The sequence below is a fragment of the Gigantopelta aegis genome, chromosome 11 (assembly GCF_016097555.1).
Source record: "Gigantopelta aegis isolate Gae_Host chromosome 11, Gae_host_genome, whole genome shotgun sequence".
Lineage (NCBI taxonomy): Eukaryota > Metazoa > Mollusca > Gastropoda > Neomphalida > Peltospiridae > Gigantopelta > Gigantopelta aegis.
The window spans coordinates 16,291,429-16,315,172 of NC_054709.1; the positions used below are offsets into that span (position 1 = coordinate 16,291,429).

General features: G+C 38.8%; 1 protein-coding gene across 1 annotated transcript in view; it reads left to right on the forward strand.

The window, feature by feature from the left end:
- LOC121385046 overlaps window positions 1-23,744 on the forward strand; it is a 184,693-nt gene that overhangs the window by 12,123 nt on the left and 148,826 nt on the right. The window contains exons 4-9 of the mRNA XM_041515582.1: window positions 1,600-1,719; window positions 12,360-12,467; window positions 16,007-16,129; window positions 19,838-19,941; window positions 21,591-21,757; window positions 23,253-23,352. Coding sequence (XP_041371516.1) covers window positions 1,600-1,719; window positions 12,360-12,467; window positions 16,007-16,129; window positions 19,838-19,941; window positions 21,591-21,757; window positions 23,253-23,352 — 722 coding nt within the window. The remainder of the gene's footprint in view (window positions 1-1,599; window positions 1,720-12,359; window positions 12,468-16,006; window positions 16,130-19,837; window positions 19,942-21,590; window positions 21,758-23,252; window positions 23,353-23,744) is intronic.

Sequence of the window (23,744 nt, forward strand, 5' to 3'; positions counted from 1 at the left end):
TGGAAGACGAAAGTTGAGGGAATCATTTCGATTCCACCCTGAACTTACAACAATAGATGACACATATCTTCTTCTTCTTAAAAAACCCCCACAACAACCCCAGGACATTGGCTAGATAATACTTTACCATGTTTAAATCATTTAGAATATGTGTAAATAATGTTATGAACAATCTTAAAATCCAAGTCAACACATTCCGAAGTCTTATCACAGTAATGTATACATATTTACAATCTGGCTTCCAAGATATAACACAACCCAAATCATGCCATTTTCTTTTCTAAACAAGAAGGTACTTTAAAATAGAATATATTAATTTGACAGTAAATTTAGTTACATTTATGGTGTCATTGTTATTATTAATCAAAACCAAATCTTTAACTTGTGACGAACTTCTAATATTGTTTACAATAAGCTGTTTCCATTCATCAGGAAGTCAGTTCAGAATTACATTATAAGCTGTAGACATCTCTGCTACCGACATATCAGGATATTTTTCAAGAATAATTTCAACAATTGCAGACTGGTAAAAAGCCCGGTACAAATTCACATGCTATATCAGCTACAGATATAATACCACTTTCAATAAAAAAAAATTAAAGCATAATTATTTTTGTAATTAATAAATGGATTATGAAAGATTGGCGGAGACATTATTTGATCTACATCTAACGATAAAAAGCGTTCACGCTTTGACATTTTATCTCACTCTAACAAAACCTCAGCATAAAAAGGGTTAATGGTAGCCAAAGCGGGGTCATCAAAAACCATATTAAATATATTAAAAGAGAAGTTCATATTCATATATTATATTTGCATTTACCAAGAAATTCAGACATTGTATGTTTCCAAACAGAACTGAAATGATTATTGAAATATTTGTTTAATAATTTAATACGAAAAACAATCTTCGACTGAGCTAGATCCCGCCCCGCATCGTTGAATAAAACATTTCTTTATTGATGCGCGGTCGGTCTGGGATCGATCCCCATCGGTGGACCCGTTGGGCTATTTCTCTTTCCAGCCAGAGCAACACGACTGGTATATCAAAGGCCGTTGTATGTGTTAATATGTAGGATAGTGCATATAAAAGATGTTTTGCAACTAATTGGAGAAAAAAAGCGGGTTTCTTCTCTAAAACTATATGTAAAAATTAAAAAATAGTCGGATGATTAATAAATCAATGTGCTGTAGTGGTGTCGTTAACCAAAACAAAGTTTAAACAGGGCTTCTAGAATTTTTTTTAAATCCACTGGCCATGGGATCAGTGATTTTTAAAATTTACTTTCTCCACAATTAAAAAATAACTAGCCCTACTTTACATTAAGTTAATATAATTTTACTAAATAATAGTTATAATCAGATATGTCACCTAAAGAGGGAGATAGAGCTTAAAAACACTAACATTAGGGGTTGGGGTGGGGTCAGGATATTCATATTTACAAAACTGCAACATTTGACTCTCTTTTTTTTCACTAGCCGTCGGGCATGGTAATAGTAGTTATTCACTAGCCCAACATCGAATATCATTAGCCATGGGAATGGGGCTACCATAATCTAGAAGCCCTGGTTTAAACTTTATTTATTGTTTTCTTGTAGATATTAACGAATGTTTGAACAAAAGCATCTGCAGTCCTTACGCTATATGTCGGGACGAAAAGGGGTCCTACTCTTGTAAGTGCGATATCGGGTTTGTTGGCGACGGAGTGACTTGCAAACGTAAGTACATATAATACGGAGTTTAAAGTGACAGACCCTAGTTTTTAAACACTAAGACATACTTGTTTTTAATAATAACACCGTTTGTGACCACCGAAATCAAACATTACTTAGATTTTATTGTTTAGATTGTCCATTTTCGTACATCCTAAGTATTTGTGGTTATCCTGGTGTTTTTAAGACCTCAAAATGCATTTGTCTTATTTTTTTTAAAAAGCACGTGCATATGAGAAGTAACGGTTATTGAAACGAGCTCTAGTTTGTTTATTAAGAACATTTCCGCATTCCAACGTCACAGACTCGTTTCATTCTGTTGTAACTTTATCCAGATTTGTTACATGTTTGTAGATAAAAGGGACAGACCCTAGTTTGTAAACACTAAGGCATATTTTTAACTATTAGAGCTGTTTATGATCACTGAAATCAAACATTACTTATATTGTATTGCTTAGATTATCCATTTCCGTAAAAACGAAGTGTTTCTTGTCATCATGATGTTTCTAACACCACAAAATGCATTTTTCATATTTTTAAAAAAGCACGTGCGTCTGAGATGTAACGGTTGTGTAGTCGCGTTTTATTCTATTTTTAAGGGTATTTCAACGTCACAGACTCTTGTTTCACTCTGTTGTATACAAATTTGTTACAGGTTTATAAATTAACGAAATTTGGTGTCCATTTTTACGGGTTGAAACTAGGGTCAGGTGAAAAATATGCCTTAGTGTTTAAATACTAGGGTCTGTCCCTTTAACTGAACTTGGCGTCTATTTTACGGTTTGAAACTAGGATCTGCGACTTTAAGATTTCTCTACGCTAAACGTCCGTGAAACGTGCGAGAGGCGCGTGTTTCGCGGACATTTTGTGTACATGTAGTTAACACCAAACAGATTTTCATTTGTTTTCACGTTGGCATGTGGCATTACAAATGCACGAAATAATGTTATATATATATATATAAGTAGTAAGGGCCTCGCTATGGGGCATATCGATTTCACTATTGCATCATCCAAGATGGCCGCCAATCTGCGTAGTGGGGGGGGGGTGATGCAATGCTGACGTCACTAGGCCCCGCCCCAGAAGGGTGTGTACATGTACTGATGCAATGCTGACGTCACTAGGCCCCGCCCCTCAGAAGGGTGTGGACACGTTTATTTTAAGAATTGGTGTAATATTGACGTCACTCTTACAGTGTACATTCCAGTTTTTGTTTTAAGAACCGATGTAATACTCAATACAGTATTTTGTCCAAATGTGTATTTGAAGACAATGATTACTATAAAAGGCATATGTTAATTAATACCCCCCACCCCCCTTTTTTGTTATATAGCAGCTTATTAAAGACATCACACCCCACATTGAATACCAGTATCCCAGAGAAGAAGAAAAAGTAATGTTGGGATGTGAAACGTTAATAAATGATACATTGATAATTGTATTACACATTTATCAACAAAACCTTTCCTATGAAGTCTTCAAGTGGTGGTGGTGGTGGTGGTGGTGGTGGCAGTAGTGGTGGTGGTGGTGGTGGCAGTGGTGGTGGTGGATGACTGGTGTTTAGATGTCGCATCATGGCATCTCTCCTGGAAAATATCTTTTCACACTCAGGACACGAGATCTGATACATTGTGACAGCGCCGCAGATTCAAATGGCGATGTCCGTCTTCCGTGGCTCCTTTTATACAGTTTAAAATTGCCTCTGCCGTTTCGAGGCATTACGCTTGTATCCCCCACCACTTTGTTGTTGTTGATTATGTTGCCTTTGGCGTTTGAGTTGAGCTTTAGCCTGTTCCACCACCTGTTGCGTGGGAGAAGTTATAACGACGGGAGGGTTGTTTGACTCTTCGGGCTTCTTATTCTTCTTGTAATCTTTGTCGTACAGTTCCAAGAAACTATCCACGTCCATCCTTTCACCGGTACGAGATGAAACGATACATTTGCCTTGAGCTTGCAACTGATAATGGCGAGTCCATTTCTCGGCGTCGGGAACGTACAGTGTGTAGTTCATGACGATCAGAACCCGAAAGGCATAGGCTTGAGATGAAGTGTCACGATGACGGATCCGGCGATAAATGAAGCAGGGTGTCCCGTGGGGCTCTTTATATAGACGTGAATGACATCGGTGTTTTCTACTCTGACTGGTAGATAATGATAGTGTGGAAACACAAAAGAGCGCTCTTGCTGTATATGTCACGACACTCGCTTCTCTTGCTGACGTCCCAGTTTTCAAAGGCAATCTTATGTGTGTTTGCTGATCGCCGCCTCTGCCACGACCCGCCCCCCGCCTTCCCGCCCGCGCCATTGCGTCCCCCTCCGTGCAGCCGCCCCGTCCGTCCCGCCGCGACATTCCATCGGTCTTGCCGCGCGCCGCTTACCGCAGCCGTCCCGCCGCGCCGCCCCCCAGCCGCAAACTTACAAACTATGGAGTCAGATTGGATTTGAAATGTTGGTGCCAAACATTGTACTAAGACGTGATTCATTGACGGAATATATTATAAATGTTCATACTACAAGTAATTCCAACTTGGGGGGAAATCATGGGGGAGGTATGTGTGTGTATGTGTGCGTGTGCGTGTGTGTGTGTGTGTGTGTGTGTGTGTGTGTGTGTGAGAGAGAGCGCGTGTGTGTATGAGCGTGTGTGTATGTGCGTGTGAACAATATATTACTTCTGGTTTTTATTTCGAAATAACCTGTTAAAACCCATACACTTATATTGTATCATAACAGAAACCTACATGGACGTACAATGTAGCACACAGGGTCTGTTTTGTTTCGTTTTCTCCCCTTCAGAATTGCTTCTGGTTTTTATCACGTCTAGAGTTCAAACGTAAGTGTGCGTATCCGGTTTCAGTCGCACTTGGTAAATCATTTCTCAAATTCTTTAAGTGGTCAAGTATTAGGGCCAGAGCATCAAGCAGTAATGAATATCATAAAACACGATCCATTCAGCTTATACAAACGTTGTATATTAGCACCTCCTCCATTACCGACCCTCTTGGAACGTTAGCACCATAATATGATCCCATTCAGAATCGGATGTTTCAATTGCATTTTTCTCTCTGTTAGCATAAGTGTATGACAGGTACTGTGATAACCAGTGTATTGAGGAGTGGATTAAAAATGCATTACACGGATATACTTAAAGATGTATTGTATCTTCAAAAGTAAGTATATATTATATTAAGAAACAAAAATCATATTTTAAATAAATAAATATGTACGTTAGGGTCACACCGCTCTCACATCCTCCCCCTGCCCTATCCGCCCCTTCCCTACATCCAACACTGTGTGTATATATATATATATATATATATATATATATATATATATATATATATATATATTATCGCCATCGCGATGTGTGTTGGAGGGGAGTAAACAAAATTCAAGTGGGCACACACCTAGTTTAGATTACCATGATGCAGATCAACGGAACGATTCACAGCTGACAGATATATACTAAACAAGACTTCATAGGAATGGTTTTGCTGATAAATGTGTAATACAATTATCAATGTATCATTTATTAACGTTTCACATCCCAACATTACTTTTTCTTCTTCTCTGGGATACTGGTATTCAATGTGGGGTGTGATGTCTTTAATAAGCTGCTATATAATAATAAAAAAAAGGGGGGTGGGAGGTATTAAATAACATATGCCTTTTTTAGTAATCATTGTCTTCAAATACGCATTTAGACAAAATACTGTATTGAACATTACATCGTTTCTTAAAATAAAAACTGGAATGTACACAGTAAGAGTGAAATAAATGGGTGGAGAATATTAATTAACATATGTCTTTTCAGTAATCTTGGTCTTCAAATACACATTTGGACAAAATACTGTATTGAGCATTACATCGGTTCTTAAAACAAAAACTGGAATGTACACTGTAAGAGTGACGTCAATATTACACCAATTCTTAAAATAAACGTGTCCACATCCTTCTGAGGGGCGGGGCCTAGTGACGTCAGCATTGCATCAGTACATGTACACACCTTCTGGGGGCGGGGCCTAGTGACGTCAGCATTGCATCATCCCCCCCCTTACTACGCAGATTGGCGGCCATCTTGGATAATGCAATAGTGAAATCGATATGCCCCATAGTGAGGCCCTTACTACTTATATATATATATATATTAGTGTTTTCCCTAGCTTGTTTTAGCATGGTGCAACACCATGCCTCAGTAGTCTAGCACCATCTTGCCTTAATCAGCACCATGCTGCCCTGAGATTAAAAAAGCCTTTTTTACTAATTAATTCTAAAATTGCCTTTATAAAACACCCAAAAAGGTATTATTAATTGATAAAATATGCCTTTTATATCGCTTGCTATTCATTTATTAAAGTAAACACATAAATTACATCAATGTTCATTTCAATTAATTTTTGTGTATTTTTAATGAAAAACAAGTGCCCCCAAAATTGTGAAAATGCCCCAAAAGTGTTTTGTCTACCATGCCTTGCAAGATTTCTAGGGAAATCACTATATATATATATATATATATATATATATATATATATATATATATATATATATATATATATATATATTGCTTCGCTGTTACTTACATGTACATTTACTACAAGAAATTTGATGATGGAAAAATGTATCGTGCCTTTTTGTTTCATTGGATGGTATGGCATTGGCGACCTGTTCATCACCTAAGACCAGCCAGTCGTATGTCTTTAAGTTATCACACGTATATTTGTTAACAGTATGTGTTGTCAAAAATAACGAATGATGATCATATTCTCACTAACGGGTTATTTTTGATAACACATACTAATAAGACACATACGTATGATAACAATTTAAAGACATACGTTCAGTCAACCGCTTGTCGCTAATGTTCGCTGGACTGATTTGTACGCAACACAGTAAACCGAATTAACACTTCGGAAACCAATTAAATAGTTCGCGAATGTTAGCGAACGGTTTGCTGGCTGAACATGGGGCTGGCTGGAAGGTGATGACCAGATAACGAAAACCATTCTATTCAATAATAATAATAATAATAATAATAAAAACCCACAGTCGAAATTGATTACTCTGTGACGTATAAGTTAACCTGAAACTGATTTGTTTATGTTGCATACAAGCGCTAGGGCCGAACATAAGTTAAAGTTGGAAAAGACGTGTTTTTTTTTAAGATGTATACGAAATAGAATACTACATTTATGTCCGTTATGTTAGGATCAGACTGCCAACTGCCTGCATAAAGTTGGCCAACAGTCCAGTTGAGTTGTGAATGCGCTCAGACTAAAAACTGGGCGTCGCGTTGAGTTGTAATGCGCGCTCAGACTAGCAACAAATATCGAGCCCGATTCATTTTTTAAATCGGATACGACTGCCGTCGTAGAAGCTGTAAGAGGGCAATGACTAGCAACTGGACCCTTGTAGAGGTCGTGACAGCAGAACTTTCTGCAGGCAGTTGGCAGTCTCAAACTCAATCTAATTAAAATTAGCTCCACTATTACATGTAGATCTAAGAGTAGCCAGTTGGAGCTCATGTCCACCAGTCAAAACCTTACTTGAAGAATCATGCCAGTGATTTAAAAATAATTTGAAAAACATTCCGAATTATCCTGAGGGTATACGATGTTTCGTGTGAATTACGAATGCCTTAAAACATGTTTTACTTTATAAAATAAATAATTTGTAATGTAAAACTGAAGACTGATTTAGTTTTTAGTTTTTTAAATAAATAAATAATTTGTAATGTAAAACTGAAAACTGATAACCCATCCCGTACGTATTGGTATGGTTCGCTGTACTGCGGCCACTAAAATAGACTCGCCCGATATTTTTAGAATTTGTATGCTCCCAAATAACGTTATAAAAGGCAAAGTGTGATTGGTCAATATTTAAATTATTATACCCCTCCTGCCCCGGAATTGGTCACTGGCGAAGTCAGAGGCTAAATCCGAGGTGGGCGTGTCTGAACCTCTGTGGATATGGGCACGTAAATAGAGTTCCCATGATCCATCCCATCCCATAAATTATTATTTACAGACGAAATGTTACTTGGACAATGGAGACTACGCAGTGTTGTTAGCAATCTGATTAAAATTAGTTCTACTGGTCTAAATAAGGCATTCGTAATTCACATGAAACATGTCGTATACCCTCAGGATAATTCGGAATGTTTTCAAATTATTTTCAAATCACTGGCATGATTCTGCAAGTAAGGTTTTGATTGGTGGACATGAGCTCCAACTGGCTGCTGTTAGATCCACATGTAATAGTGGAGCTAATTTTAATTAGATTGTCTCAAACTAGCATTGGATACCATTTATATATATACTTAACCAAAAAAGTTTAGCAAGTTTTTGTAAATGACTGTTGCTTCCAAATAAATTAAAATAAAGTGATAAAACTTGGTAATATGTTAGTTGCATATGCCCTGTCGCTTTGGGTAATGAAAAGAACACCATTTGTCATATTGCACGCCGCTATGTGTACTGCACGTGCAAACGCGGTGCGCTCGTGCTGTCGCAGAAGCGCGTGCAATACGGATGTATTGAAATCACATTTTGATGCACTGAACCAACATTATCCAAAAACAAAAGGAAGAATTTATCCTGTTATAATGGGTCGCCGTCCAGGCTTAACGGAAAATCAACATCATGAAGCAATGGGACGGCTTAACGCCGGCCAACGCGTACACGACGTCGCTCAGTACTTTCGTGTTCATGACAGTACCATATCACGACTCCAACAACGCGTACACCAAACTGGGCAAGTGCGAGATCGACCACGTTCTGGTAGACCACGATTAACTACTCCAAGGGAAGGTAGGTATTTAGTGACGTCATCTCGATGTCACATGTTCGAAAGTGCTCCTCGTTTAGCCCGTACTTTGCAGCAAACCACAGGCACAAGAATTCATGCTCAAACTGTCCGTAACCGTCTCCATGCTGCTGGATTACAGCGCGTCACATTCAGGAACGTCTGAGATGGGTAAGAATACACCAACACTGGCGACGAAGACAATGGGATCAGACATTATTCACAGACGAATCCAGGTTTTGTGTTCAGTTTGCGGATGGTAGGCGTCGTGTATGGAGGCGACGGGGAGAACGATATGATGCAGACAACGTCATTCAGCATGACCGATATGGCGGTGGCAGCGTCATGGCCTGGCCCGGCATTCATGGTGGAGGTCAAACAGATCTCGTTTTCATTCACGGAAACATGACTGCTCAACGTTACTGCGACAAGATCATTACACCAGTGGTCATTCCATTACTGCAGCAGCATCCTGACAACGCTAGACCACATACCGCTAGGCTAACCACTAATCTTCTTGAGCGGAACCACATCCAAGTGTTGAACTGGCCACCAAAGTCCCCTGACTTGTCCCCAATTGAACATGCATGGGACCTACTGGGCCGTAGGGTACGCGAAACCCATCCTCATATCCTTAATGTCCATGACCTACAAATTGCTCTGAACCGGGAATGGAATGCAATTACTGTTCCTGAGATTAATGGTCTCATTAGAAGCATGAGACGACGATTTACTGCTGTCATCAATGCCGCTGGTGTGCACACACACATTACTGAGCCTCTCTCAACATTTTGGTTTCATCAGTTGATATTAAAGTGACGACGTTGACCCCGTGACACCGTGACAACGTGTTACTGCTGGCTACATTCAGAAATGCTGTATCAATGAAATAATGTGTACAAATAAATTCAACATCCAATCAGGTTATCTGTATTTCATATCTTGTACGTAATTGCTAAACTTATTTGGCACAGTATATATATATATATATATATATATATATATATATATATATATATATATATATATATATATATATTACATCTCATTGCTTACAAACGCACCCAATTCACTTTCGCTCGTTAGATCTGTAGTTTAAAAAAAAAAACCCAAAACAACAACTCTGAGCAAGGTAAATGATATGTAAAGGCCATTCATGTATAATTCTCTATATACGTTATCACACACTTTATGCATAAACATCTAACATATACATACACTTTAAAATATGTGTATTATAAAAATATCCTACACACGTAGGACACTTCAAAATACGTGTAGTGTAATACTTTAATCAATAGTTATTGTCATATATATATATATATATATATATATATATATATATATATATATATATATATATATATATATATATTAGTCTATGTTTCCACAAGAAAGCCCTAGGCCTATTTACAAACGCATTAAACTACATATAGTACAATCAATCTATATATTAACGTACATATAGAGTGTGCATTGAGAAAATCTATAACTCGACCTACTTTTATTTTATGTCTTACATACCATTAACATTTGTCAATATGGCTGTCTCCTTAATATACTTAGTCACGGTCGTATTTAGGTATTAAATATTTGTTTGATGTAGAATAATATTCATAAATGTCTTGGTTTCCATACAAATATCATGCAGGCGCGGATCCAAGGGCAGGGTACACCCTCTCCCTCTGTGTCGTAGGGAGGTGGAGGGGTACGGGGGCCATACCCACCAATCAAACCTTTAAAACAAATGTATTTAATTTTATAAAATCATACATACATACACACACACACACACACACACACACATACACACACACACATACATACATCAATACATACATACATTATTCCCTGCGTCGCAGTGCGTTTATATCTACATATTTAACAGTCAACCTCGACATACATACAATATATGGATATTCAAACATCAATATGCATACATTAATATGCCAGGACTGCCCACTATTTCATGCACGTAAGCGGGATCGACCGCGTAACTTGTAAAACCCATGCATATAGTTGAGTTAAAGAGCATCCTTTTATGGATGCCTCAATAGCTCAAAAGGTATCGTGGAAAGTCTGCAAAGTTATGGGAGATTCGGTGCCATAGGTTCGACACGGGACAATTTGTGAGGCCAGACAGGATTTAATTATCCCCTGCGCCAGTGCGTTAATATCTTTGTATGTAACAGTCAACTTCGACATACATACAATATATAGATATTCATACATCAAAACATACATACATACATCATAGTGTGGGTTGCACACCCCCCCCCCCCCCCCAATATAAAATCGTGGCCACGGCAGTGCTCTCCCTCGAGCTTCAAATTTCTATGGAAATCATCTACATAATTCATGTTATGCTAGGATCAGACTACCAACTACCAGCAGAAAGTTGGCCAACTCGACAGTTGCGTTGTATTTTCAGCAACTCCTGACTTACGATGGGTGCGCTCAGATTAACAACTTAATAGGTTGTACGATGAGAATCGAGTTGTAAAAGCGCACAGACTAGAAACTGGACAGTCGTAGAAGTCGTAACAGCACACAGTTGGCCAACTTTCTGCTGGCAGTCGGTAGTTTCACCGACGATTTCAATCTGTTTCGACCCTTTCTATCAGTTTGCTTCGACTCTGTCTTCTGAGCTGTCCACAGCATCGCCTACCTGTCTCAACTTCCTCCACACGTGTAATCTCTGTGTATAAACTTCCCTGCACCCACCTAGCATCCTCGTCCTATACCGCTAATAAAGGTGGTCTAACCCACGACACTAACTAACGACCGCCGGTAGTAGCGGTGTATGGTAGGTGGTTACTTAACAATGTGCCTGTTAACGATGCCAGAAGTAACCACTGAACACTTCCCGAAGTGGTCAGACTAAGCCCACAGCTAAAAGCTGATGCGGAATGATGGTGTGTGGCACGCATATCCACAAGAGACAAGCACATGTCACGATTGGAGAGACAAGGACAGGGATGTGGAGGTGGACAGCAAAAAAAGTTGAAAGATAAGAGGAGCTGCCAGATCGAGAAGAAATAAAATAACACAATAACAATAATAATAAAAAAAAATACCCCACCTCCCACCCCCCCCCCCCCCCCCCCCCCCCCCCCCAACATTACAATCCACCAAAACAAAACAACAACAAACTCTTGGATTCTGGAGGTGGGTTTTTTTTTTTTTTTAAACTTATATTCGTGAACCTTATATCACTTGTATATATATTCAATAATATTGGTAACTTGTTATTATATTTTGATATATGCATTGACAGTACAAATATATTCATTCTCTAACAAAAAAATGTATGACATGTAGTATATATTGTAATTAAAAAGGTGCTATAGTGGTTGAACATATTACTATGGATACAAATTCAGGATATTCCATTAATTCGTGAATACTGCTTTGAATATTTATTTATTTTAAAATTAATTAATTTACAAATTCAGGATATTTCATTTATGGTACAATGTGTCTGAGTACTGCACTGAGCATTTATTTATATTGAAATTAATTTGTTTAATTTACATCTTCGGGATATTTCATTTATGTTACAAACGTGGTACTGCTTTGAATATTATTTATTTATTTACTAGTATTTATTTACTGCTTTGAGTATTCATGTGTGTGTGTGTGTGTGTGTGTGTGTGTGTGTGTGTGTGTGTGTGTATATTTATTTATTTATATTTATTTTTATTTATTTACTTTTATTTATTATTTATTATTATTTATTATTATTTATTATTTATTTATTATTTATTATATGTATATTTATTTGGTTAAAAATTACCAAATTACAGTTTATCAATGTTTGTATTCATGTATTTATTTTAAATTTAAAGACCACTGCACAACAAACGTGGATTGCCCTGCTAACGCCGAGTGTAACCCGGATGAGGAGTGTGTGTGTAAAGACGGCTACTCGGGAGATCCGGCTGCCGGGTGTCAAGGCAAGTATACGTTTCACTATAATCATGGTTCCAGTGCACCAATTCAGTTCCTGTTGCCGATAATGTTAACGTTTACTAATAAAACTGATATACGCAGCGTATCAAGTCACTCAAGCACTAGCAGGCAGCACACCAATACAATGTGTGGCACCTCACATATAATCTACCTGCAAACAAATAGGTGTGTGTGTGTGGGGGGGGGGGGGGGGGGGGGGGGGGGTAACATATTTTTATTAGGAACCTTCATTTTTGCTCAAAATTCCATTTTTGGGAGTACCTTGCACTATAGTTTCAACCTCCGATATGTGCCTTGTGCTTGAAACATATTTGGGATACCTGTAAAATATAAGTTCTGCAATTTTGTGCGACACTAATACGGAGGTGTTGTGAAGATGTCCGATTACCGTAAATCCTTGAGTGGAAGCGTAGGCTTCTATATGATTATTTTTTTTCATGACGCTCCGAGACCAGGGCCCATATTTTCGAAGAAATCTTAGCCTACGAAATCGTAAAATTGTCGTAAGCTATGACGTCACTATGGCGTGTGCTGTAGTGACGTCACACCCTACGATGGTTTTACTATTTCGTAACACTAAGAGAACTTCGAAAATATGGGCCCTGGGCCCATATTTTCGAAGCTATCTTAGCCTACGAAATCGTAAAATCATCGTAAGCTATGACGTCACTATGGCGTGTGCTGTAGTGACGTCACAACCTACGACGGTTTTACGATTTCGTAGTGCTAAGATGGCTTCGAAAATATGGGTCCAGGCCTGTATTCAAGGCACGCTTCTATTTCTTTTTTTAAAATAATTTTTCTGTCCTGTTGTTCTCGTCATGTGATTAAAAATGTGACGTCATTAAACGGAAGTGACGAGTAGCCTATAACGCGGTCATTAACTCGACAAAGCTAGAATGGCAGAACTAGGCAGGTTTCTGTTCAAGGCAGGCTTCTATTTGTTTCGAAATTGAGCTGTCAAAAGTTCTACTTTCTTCAGTTAATACGTTGGGGGAGGGGTTGGGATCATAATTATTATAGTTGATATATAGCTGATACTGTAACTTTATACGTTAACATTGTCGCCTGTGAGATTTTATTTGGTACAGTACAACCTTTAGCTTTAACCCAAAACCGAACGAAGTAGGTTGGCCTATTAATTCATTTTATTTATACTTATGTTCGTGCTTATATCAAATTATTATTAAGGTTCAATCACGCTGTCCTTGGCACGCACCTCAGCTATCTGGGCGGTCTGTCCAGGACAATGAGTTAGGGGTTAGTTAGTTAGTGGTTAATGAGAAAGAATAGGGTGTAGTGGTCTTACACCTACCCATTGAGGCGTTAAAACTCGGTCGGGGTGAAAGCCGGTACGGGGCTGCGAACCCTGTACCTACCAGCCTTATTACCGATGGCTTAACCACGACGGCACCAAGGCCGGTAGTTACATATAGGATATGTAACAAGGTTCGGACGTAGAAGAACCACGCATTCTACGTCCCTTCGGACTAGCTTATGGCTGGTACCAATCGTTGTCGCTGAACATGTGGCTGGGACATATCTCCAAGAAAGTAGTTTGGTGGTTCATGAGACATGACACAATACGAGTACCTCATACGAGAATAGCTGACTGCATAACAACCAATGCAATCGTAATGTGTGTCTTGTCACAATCGGCTATTTTCGTACGAAGCACTCGTATCGTGTGGCGTCACCTTTAGTGCTCATGAAAACAAAATCGGTATAGTGGCCAATGCACTCGCTCTGTGTGGGAGCCGGTACTGGGATGCGTACCCAGTACCTACCATCCTTGAGTCTGATGGCTTAATCACTACACCACCGAGGCCTGTATTAAACCGACTTTCATAATATTATAATTGCGAGGTTTCGCGCGGAACGCGATTTATAGCGTTTCGCGGACGTGTCGGATTATTGATTCTGTGGTTTCTGTTAACTACGTACGCGGTTAAAATCCGTCTCGCTCAAACGGCTTACCGATCGAAATAACAGAATGTAAAACACATGATTTAATTGTCGAGAAATTCGTATTTTAGTGTCACCCAATTTTTTTTTTTTTGATGAAACATATATTACTAGTGGAACCAGAGCGAAGGGGGGGGGGGGGGGGGGGTTCACTGGGGTTCCATGACACCAAATGGCCACTCCGGAATCAACCAAATAGTTCTCGAACGTTATCCTTACTGCGTTCAACCAGACCGAGCAGAAAAACGTCCGCTAGACTGGTTTGTGCGCTTCACGGTAAACCAAATGACCACATCGGGAACCAATCAAATAGTTCGCGAGCATTAGCGAAACGTTTGCTAGCTGAACTTGGGGAAGGTTTAACTTTGGCCAGGCGTAAGTTCAGTCATCCGCTTGTCGATAACGGTCGCTACACAGTAAACCGAATTACCACCAGGGAACCAATCAAATAGTTCGCGAACGTTAGCGAAACGTTTGCTAGTTGAACTTGCAGAAGGTGCTGATTTAGGCGGGGCCACAAGGAGCGCGGGCCCTCTATTCATGGTACAGTAATTATTTAATCTTTGTGTACAAACTAAAGTGTACGTGACTTGTCTATCGATGCCACAGAACTAAATTACATTAATGCCCCCCTCCCGCAATACACCCCCTTCCTATTGCAAAATATGAGATCCGCGGATGCTTTTCATTTCATGAATGAATTAAATACCGTGGATTTGGTGTTGGTACTGAAAACGGAAATTATGTTCGGTACTTCAAAGTAGCTTTGATCTTACCGCTCGTTTATCCTGCTGCAATGGATACGTTTGTGCATTTATGGTTTTTGTTTTGTAAATGGCTCATCGCGTGGTTTAAAAATCTTATTATGTAGTACATTGTTTTATACTTCTATAGCGTGATGCTGCGTTCAGTCGGTGCATGCTCGTGAATATCGTCAAGTCTCAAATTGCAAATTTCAAACACGACCTCACCAAGTCAAGGATGTAGGACAAAATGTCAACGGTCTAAATGTCAGTGGTCAAAATGTCGACGGTAAAAATGTCAACAGTCAAAATGTCAACTTTCATATTATACATAATTTGTAAAAATAACAACAAACCGGTTTAATCCCCCTACCAACCCCCCCAACCCCCCCAACCCCCCCCCCAACCCCCCCCCACAAAAACCCCAACAACAAAACAACAACAAGAAAACGCACTATTATATAACCTTTCATTTGACCAATCAAAACACTGTTGTCTGCACACCTCAAGTTAAGAGCATTCAGGCGATTTGTAGACAATCTGCGCTGTCACTCCAATCTCAGACACTCCAACTCATAATTAACACGAATGATTTGATTTTTTTCATGATTTGTGAAGACTGAGACGGAAAATCCTACCCCAGTTCATATATGATGTTCACGGGTTAATATACAAAATGAACGCTCTTCACAACTTGTGAATTGGGAAATATTTACGATTTCTAATGAACGCAGCCGTAACGCGTAACGTACTAAGTGTGTAAGTGAATTGGAATTTGGCAAAACTGTAAAATGTGATTTTGCATCTATCTGCAGATGTGGACGAATGCGTTGAAAAGCAGGACAATTGTGACGACAACGCCATATGTACGAACACGCCGGGCAGCTTCGAGTGTAAATGCAATAATGGATTCGCTGGAGATGGCGTTTCTTGTCGAGGTAAGAACTGGTGCAGGTGATGATGATGATGACAAAGACGATCATGAGGAAAATGATGATGATGGGATTGTAATGATAGTAATGATGGGATTGTGATGATGAGGTTATGATGACAGTGATGATGGGATGGTGATGATATTGATATTAGGATGGTGATGATGAGGTTATGATGACAGTGATGATGGGACGGTGATGATATTGATATTAGGATGGTGATGATGGGATGGTAATGAGTGATGATGATAGTGATGATGGGATGGTGACGATAGGGATGATGGGATTGTGATGATGAGGTTATGATGACAGTGATGATGGGATAGGGATGATGGGATTGTGATGATGAGGTTATGATGATGGGATGGTGATGATAGTAATGATGAGATTGTAATGATAGTGATGATGGGATTGTGATGATGAGGTTATGATGACAGTGATGATGGGATGGTGATGATAGGGATGATGGGATTGTGATGATGAGGTTATGATGATGGGATGGTGATGATATGGATGATGGGATTGTGATGATGAGGTTATGATGACAGTGATGATGGGATGGTGATGATAGGGATGATGGGATTGTGATGGATAGGGATGATGGGATGGTGATGATAGTAATGATGAGATTGTAATGATAGTGATGATGGGATTGTGATGATGAGGTTATGATGACAGTGATGAAGGGATGGTGATGATAATGATGATGGGATGGTAATGACAGTGATGATAGTGATGATGGGATGGTGATGAATGGATAATGATGATAGTGATGATAGTGATAATGGGATTGTGATGATAGTGATGATGGGATAGTGATGATAGTGATAATGGATTGTGATAGTGATGAATGGATAATGATGATAGTGATGATGGGATAGTGATGATAGTGATGATGGAATTATGATAGTGACGATGGGAGTGATGATAGTGATAATGAGATTATGATAGTAATGAATGGATAATGATGATAGTGATGATGGGATAGTGATGATGGGATTATGATAGTGATGAATGGATAATGATGATAGTGATGATGATGATAGTGATGATGGAATAGTGATGGTAGTGATAATGGAATAGTGATGGTAGTGATAATGGGATTGTAATGATAGTGAAAATGGGATAGTGATGATGGGCTTGTGATGATAGTAATGGTGGGAGAGTGATGATGAGATTATGATCCCAATGATGGGATTATAATGATCGTGATGATATAATGATAGTGATGATGGGCTTATAATGATCGTGATGATGGGATTATAATGATCGTAATGATATTATAATGATAGTGATGATGAGATTATAATGATTGTGACGATGGGATTATAATGATAGTGATGATGGGATTATGATGATGGGGTGATGGATGATGATGGGGTGATGATGACAGCATTGATGGGGTGATGGGTGATGAGGGTGGTGATGATGGGGTGACGATGACAGCATTGATGGTGATGGGGTAATGAGGGTGGTGATGATGGGGTGATGATGACAGCATTGATGGTGATGGGTGATGAGGGTGGTGATTATGATGGGGTGATGATGACAGCATTGATGTTGATGGGGTGATAGGTGATGAGTGTGATCATGATGATGAGTAATGATGGTGGTGATAATTATGATGATGTTGAGGTGATCAGATGATGATGATGTTAATGATGATAATGATGACAGTGCTTACAGTTTAAAAAGCTGTAAATATGTAGAGGGTGGGGGCAATTGCTCTCAGTATGAAACTCACAGTAATCTTCAGTAAAATAAATGAGCAATATCAACGTGATGAAACGAGCTGTTTTTTCCCACCCAGAAATTGTTTTGTGTTGACACATGCAAGTAAGAACAGTTATGATGATGATGATGATGATGATGATGATGATGGTGATAATGATTATAATGATGATGATGATAATGATGATGGTGATGATGATGATGGATATGATGATGATAACAATGATAAAACAAATACAGATGGCAGGAATGGTGATGATGATTAATATGATTATAAAAAATATTAGAAAGATGATGGTGATAATTATGATGATGGTGGCAATGATGATGCTTATGATATAAAATTACAAAGGTCATGGTGTTGATGGATATAATGATGATGACGATCATCATCACCATTTGCATGTCTGCAATCTCCCATACATGTAGCTGTAGAGAAATGAGAATTTTTTTACCTTTAAAATGTTACAGACAAATTGATTCCAAGTCCATCAGTAAAGTGTTATTCCATACACTTATATAATCATAATGATTTATGTCACTCATTTAAATTTATACAGTATGTAGCATCATCTCATGGAGAGGTATTAACACGGCGTATCACCTGTTTGATGATCCACTTCATTATTATGATAAAAATGAAAAATATTTGTTGATAGAATCTAGTTTTGTGAGTATTATTTTCAAGCAACTCAGCTGCTTATACTACTTGTCTTGAATACATTTAAATTGCATTTCATATAAACTGCTATTTTAAAACAGTTTACATATATTTTTATTCTTTTCAACTAATGGTACAAAGCTGTCTCTTATTTTGTTTCTATTGTATTCTTTGGTACAAAGCTTTCTCTTGTTTTGTTCCTATTGTTTTCCTGTGTCTCTGGTATTGGCAGCTTGGGTTGTGTTCACCCTCAACTCAGTTTTCAGGCCAGGTAGTCTGTTCAGTTCACATCCTGTTTCACCTGTTACCTGGTGTTCTCTTGAGTTAAGAGGCTTTTAAACTTTAAAGCATGACAGAAGTGTTTTTCTAATTGGCCAGAATTTAGATTTTTCTGCATGGCAAGATTTTAGATTTATCAGCTGAAGTTCTGCACAACACAACTAACTGTTTAACAGCACAGATTATCAATGATGTAAAACCACCAGCGTTATTACAACCTGGGCCCCGTTTTTAGCTATGTACTTAAGGTGATCTTAGTGCTAAGATCGCTTTGTGGTACGAGGCCCTGACCCACAGTACCGGCCTCGGTGACACAGTGGTTAAGCCATCGGACTACAGGCTGGTAGGTACAGGGTTCGCAACACCGGTACCGGCTTCAACCCAGAGCGAGTTCTTAATTAAGGGTTCAATGGGTAGGTGTAAGGCCATTACACCCTCGTCTTTCTCACTAACCACTAACCAACTAACAACTAACCCACTGTCCTGGACAGACAGCCCAGATAGCTGAGGTATGTGCCCAGGACAGCATGCTTGAACCTTAATTGGATATAAGCACGAAAATAAGTTGAAATGAAATAAATTACCCACAGTTTGATCATTGTATGTTTTTATAAACCTCGGTATCTTCACATCCCTCCTGAATAAAGAACATTAAACCCTGCTGAAGACTTTTGTGACACACACACACATATATATATATAGAGCCTTTTGTAAAAGTGCTATCGATAAAGCTCCCCAACAACGGAAAAATGTATATACACCTGGTGTACATCATTTGCCAATATTTAACATTTGACAAAAAATTGCCATGGGCAGGCTCATAATTGCTGTTGGTGGGCCGTTTCACCCATGGCAATTCTTTTTTAAATTACTGTGGGAGAAAAATTCTTAAATTCGATCTCTGTTATTCATATTCATATTTATGTTCATGTTCATATTCATATTCATATTCATTATTCATTATTCACATCCATATCCATAGTCATATTAATTATTCATATTCATATTCATATTCATATTCATTGTTGTGTCATTTTTCATAGCATTACCCAAGACGTGTGATGAGATATTAAAGGCCAAGCGTTCATCCAGATCTGGTTCGTACGAAATCGACACAGATGGAACTGGCCCTGCCGATTCACTGGAGGTAATCAACTTTAACAAAAAGTTAAAAACTTAAACTTTGTTTTGTTTTACGACATAACTAGAGAAAAGTTTGACACCACTAGAACACATTGATTAAGTAATCATCGGCTTCTGGATGTCAATCATTTGATAACTCTGATATAGAGTCTTAGAGAGGAAACCAGCTACATTTTTCCATTAGTAGCAAGGGATCTTTTATATGCACCATCCCACAGACATACCATGGTCTTTGATATACCAGTTGTGGTGCACTGGCTGTAACGAGAACTAGCCCAATGGGCCCACTGATGGGGATCGATCCCAGACAGACTATGCATCAAGCGAGCACTTTTACCACTAGGCTACATGTATGTCCCACCCAGTTTGATTTGTGTTTTGACACCACAAGAGAAAATATATTAATTACTTAATCATGTATTGGAAGGAAGGAAATTTTTATTTAACGACACACTCAACACATTTTTATTTATGGTTATATGGCGTCGAACATATAGTTAAGGACCACACAGATATTGAAAGAGGATACCCACTGTCGCCACTTTATGGGCTGCTTTCTTCGATTAGCAGCAAGAGATCTTTTATATGCACCATTCCACAAACAGGATAACACATACCACGGCCTGTGATATACCAGTATTATTTTTGGGGCCACCATATTTTTTTGGTAAATTTCAAGCCCGGAGAGAACATTGATTTATTAATCACCGGCTACTGGATGTCAAACATTTGGTAATTTTGACATATACACTTAGAGAGGAAACTCGCTACGTTTTTTTCATTAGTAGCAAGGGATCTTTTATATGCACCATCCCACAGACAGAATAGTACATACCACAGCCTTTGATATACTAGTCGTGGTGCACTGGCTGGAATGAAAAATAGCCCAATGGGCCCACTGATGGGGATCGATCCCAGACTGACTGCACATCAGGCAAATGCTTTACCACTGGGCTTTGTCCCACCCTGAGGCCCCCATGGACCCCTGGCTATGCCAGTGTGTAGTTGTGTCGAATGATGATAAAACAAATAAATACTGTAATGACGTATTTGTAGATAATGGGTGGGACATAACCCAGTGGTAAAGTGCTCGCTTGATGCACGGTCGGTCTGGGATCGATCCCCATCAGTGGGCCCATTGGGCAATTTCTCGTTCCAGCCAGTGCACCACGACTGGTGTATCAAAGGCTGTGGTATGTACTATTCTGTCTGTGGGATGGTGCATATAAAAGATCCCTTGCTACTAATGAAAAAAACGTAGCGAGTTTCCTCTCTAACTGTATATGTCAAAATTACCAAATGTTTGACATCCAGTAGCCGGTGATTAATATATCAATGTTCTCTCCGGGCTTGAAATTAACCAAAAAAATATGGTGGCCCCAAAAATAATAATGGATGTTGGCAAATTATGGTAAGAGAACTACGAGCATGATTTTAATGTGGTATACAAATATTAATAGTGGCTCATATGTCATAGCCGTAAAGAAGTTCACCCACATAATATTATTTGGGCAACTAACGCCATTATTTTTTAAATATTTAAGTCGCCCAAATGGGACATTGGTCGCATTTGGTGACCTAGCCATAGGCTGTTTCGAGCCCTGGCTCTAGTGGTGTCATTAAACAAAACAAACTTTTTAACTTTATTTGCAGGTGAAGTGCATAATGAAAAATGGAATTGGAATCACTGTGATTTGGCCAAAGAGCAACAACATTCTCAACTCGCCCATTGACGGGACCAAAACTGTGAAATATGATGCTACCCTCGATCAAATTAAACCACTCGTTAATAACTCAGCATTCTGCTACCAAGATGTCTGGTACACTAGCTATAATTGTTATTTCCCAACTTTCGACCATTGTCTCCCCACTCCCTAAGCTAAATTTCTGGCTCTATCGCCCTTCACTGAACAAATTAAAGGTTGTTTACCCTGACCAGGGACATTGAAAGGAATTTGACATTGAGGTGTTGCATGTAGACGGTGGGTGGGGGGGTGGGAGAGGTATCCCCCTCTTACAGATGGTGCTGTAGGGGTGTTCCCGCTTAAAACATTTTTAAAGATATCTACTTTCGGGCGATACTGTCAGAATGTTAAACTAAAATATGTACGAGTATATGTTAAAAAATATTTGCCGAAATATTGGGGTGGCTTATCTGCCGCCCCTGATGACCCAGAACATTTATTAAAACGCCTTTTTAAGACATCCATACTGCATCATAGCCATGGTTCAACAATGTATAAGCTGTCACCCCTCTCCCTTCCACATACATACACACACACAAACACACACACACACACACACACACACACACGGAGACACATACACACATACACACACACAGACACACACAGATACACATACACACATAGACACACACAGATACACATACACACACAGACACACACATCCACAGACATACACACACATGCACACACAGACACACACACACAGACACACACACATACATACACACACAGACACACACAGACACACAGACACACAGACACACACACACACAGACACAGACACACACACGGACACACACTCGGACACACACTCGGACACACACACAGACACACACTCAGACACACACACACAGAGACACACAGACACAGCCACACACACAGACGCACACACACATACAGACACACACACACAGACATACACACGCATGCACACACAGACACACTCATACCCACAGACACACACACAGACACGCACACAGACACGCACACACAGACACACACACACACACACACACACACACACTTGCAACCCAGTGGTCTCTGCAATGAACAGTCAATAAAGTTCAATGACCTTGTAGGAGCCCACTTAATGCTGGTAATTTACACACATTTTCGATCGTGCAGTTACTTTTTTAATATGTACTTTTAATCTGTTTTCACTTCACAAAGTATATTTTATTTTTAACAATAAGGAAAAAATACATCTTGAAACAAAAATCCAGTAGTCCACGGCAACAGCAATGCTGTGGAGAATGAAAAACTCTGTGGCAATCTCCACGGCATTGCTGATTGCTGCTGGCAATTGTTGGTGTTGACATTTGACCTCTAGATCATCGAACAATATACATGAAATATCAGAAATAAAAGCTTTTCCCCTTAATTTTTATGGTCTGCAGCATAAAGATAATAACTAGTTAATGACATAGGATATTGGCTTTATTTTGTTCAGGCCGAATGAGAAATTCCACTGAATTTCCTCCTCTTATTTTCACAGGATAAAGCCGATATCCTACGTCATTAACTAATTATTCTCTATTTAATTTCTCTTTTATTACTATGTTGTCAGGTTTAAATGTCCATCAAACTTCAACTTGCTACAAAAAGTTTCCTGGACTGATGCCGAGGGAAAGAGCCAAAGGTCTTGGGGTTCCGTAGTCGATGATAGTGTAAGTATAACTATTAATATAAAGTAACCTTAAATCAAGTAAATTTTACTAAATTGTTAATGAAGAAAATATTAATATCACTAACGAAGTAAGTATTAATATTATTAATAAAGTAAGTAATATTATAAATGAAGTAGCTATTAATATTATTAATGGCTTAAAGGGACATTCCCGACTTTGCAGCAATTTTTCAGATGTTATCGACTAACAGATACTTTTTAACGATTGTAATTACATATCAAACATATTTTTCTGCATAAAATATTAGTGGCTGTATATTAAACGTGTTTCTGATTATTCTAATATTTGTACTAGGTTAAATTTCATCTTATTTCCTAAAATATTGTTTTTTCGTACGTACAAAATTATTTGAAGACAAAATCCAGTTTGGG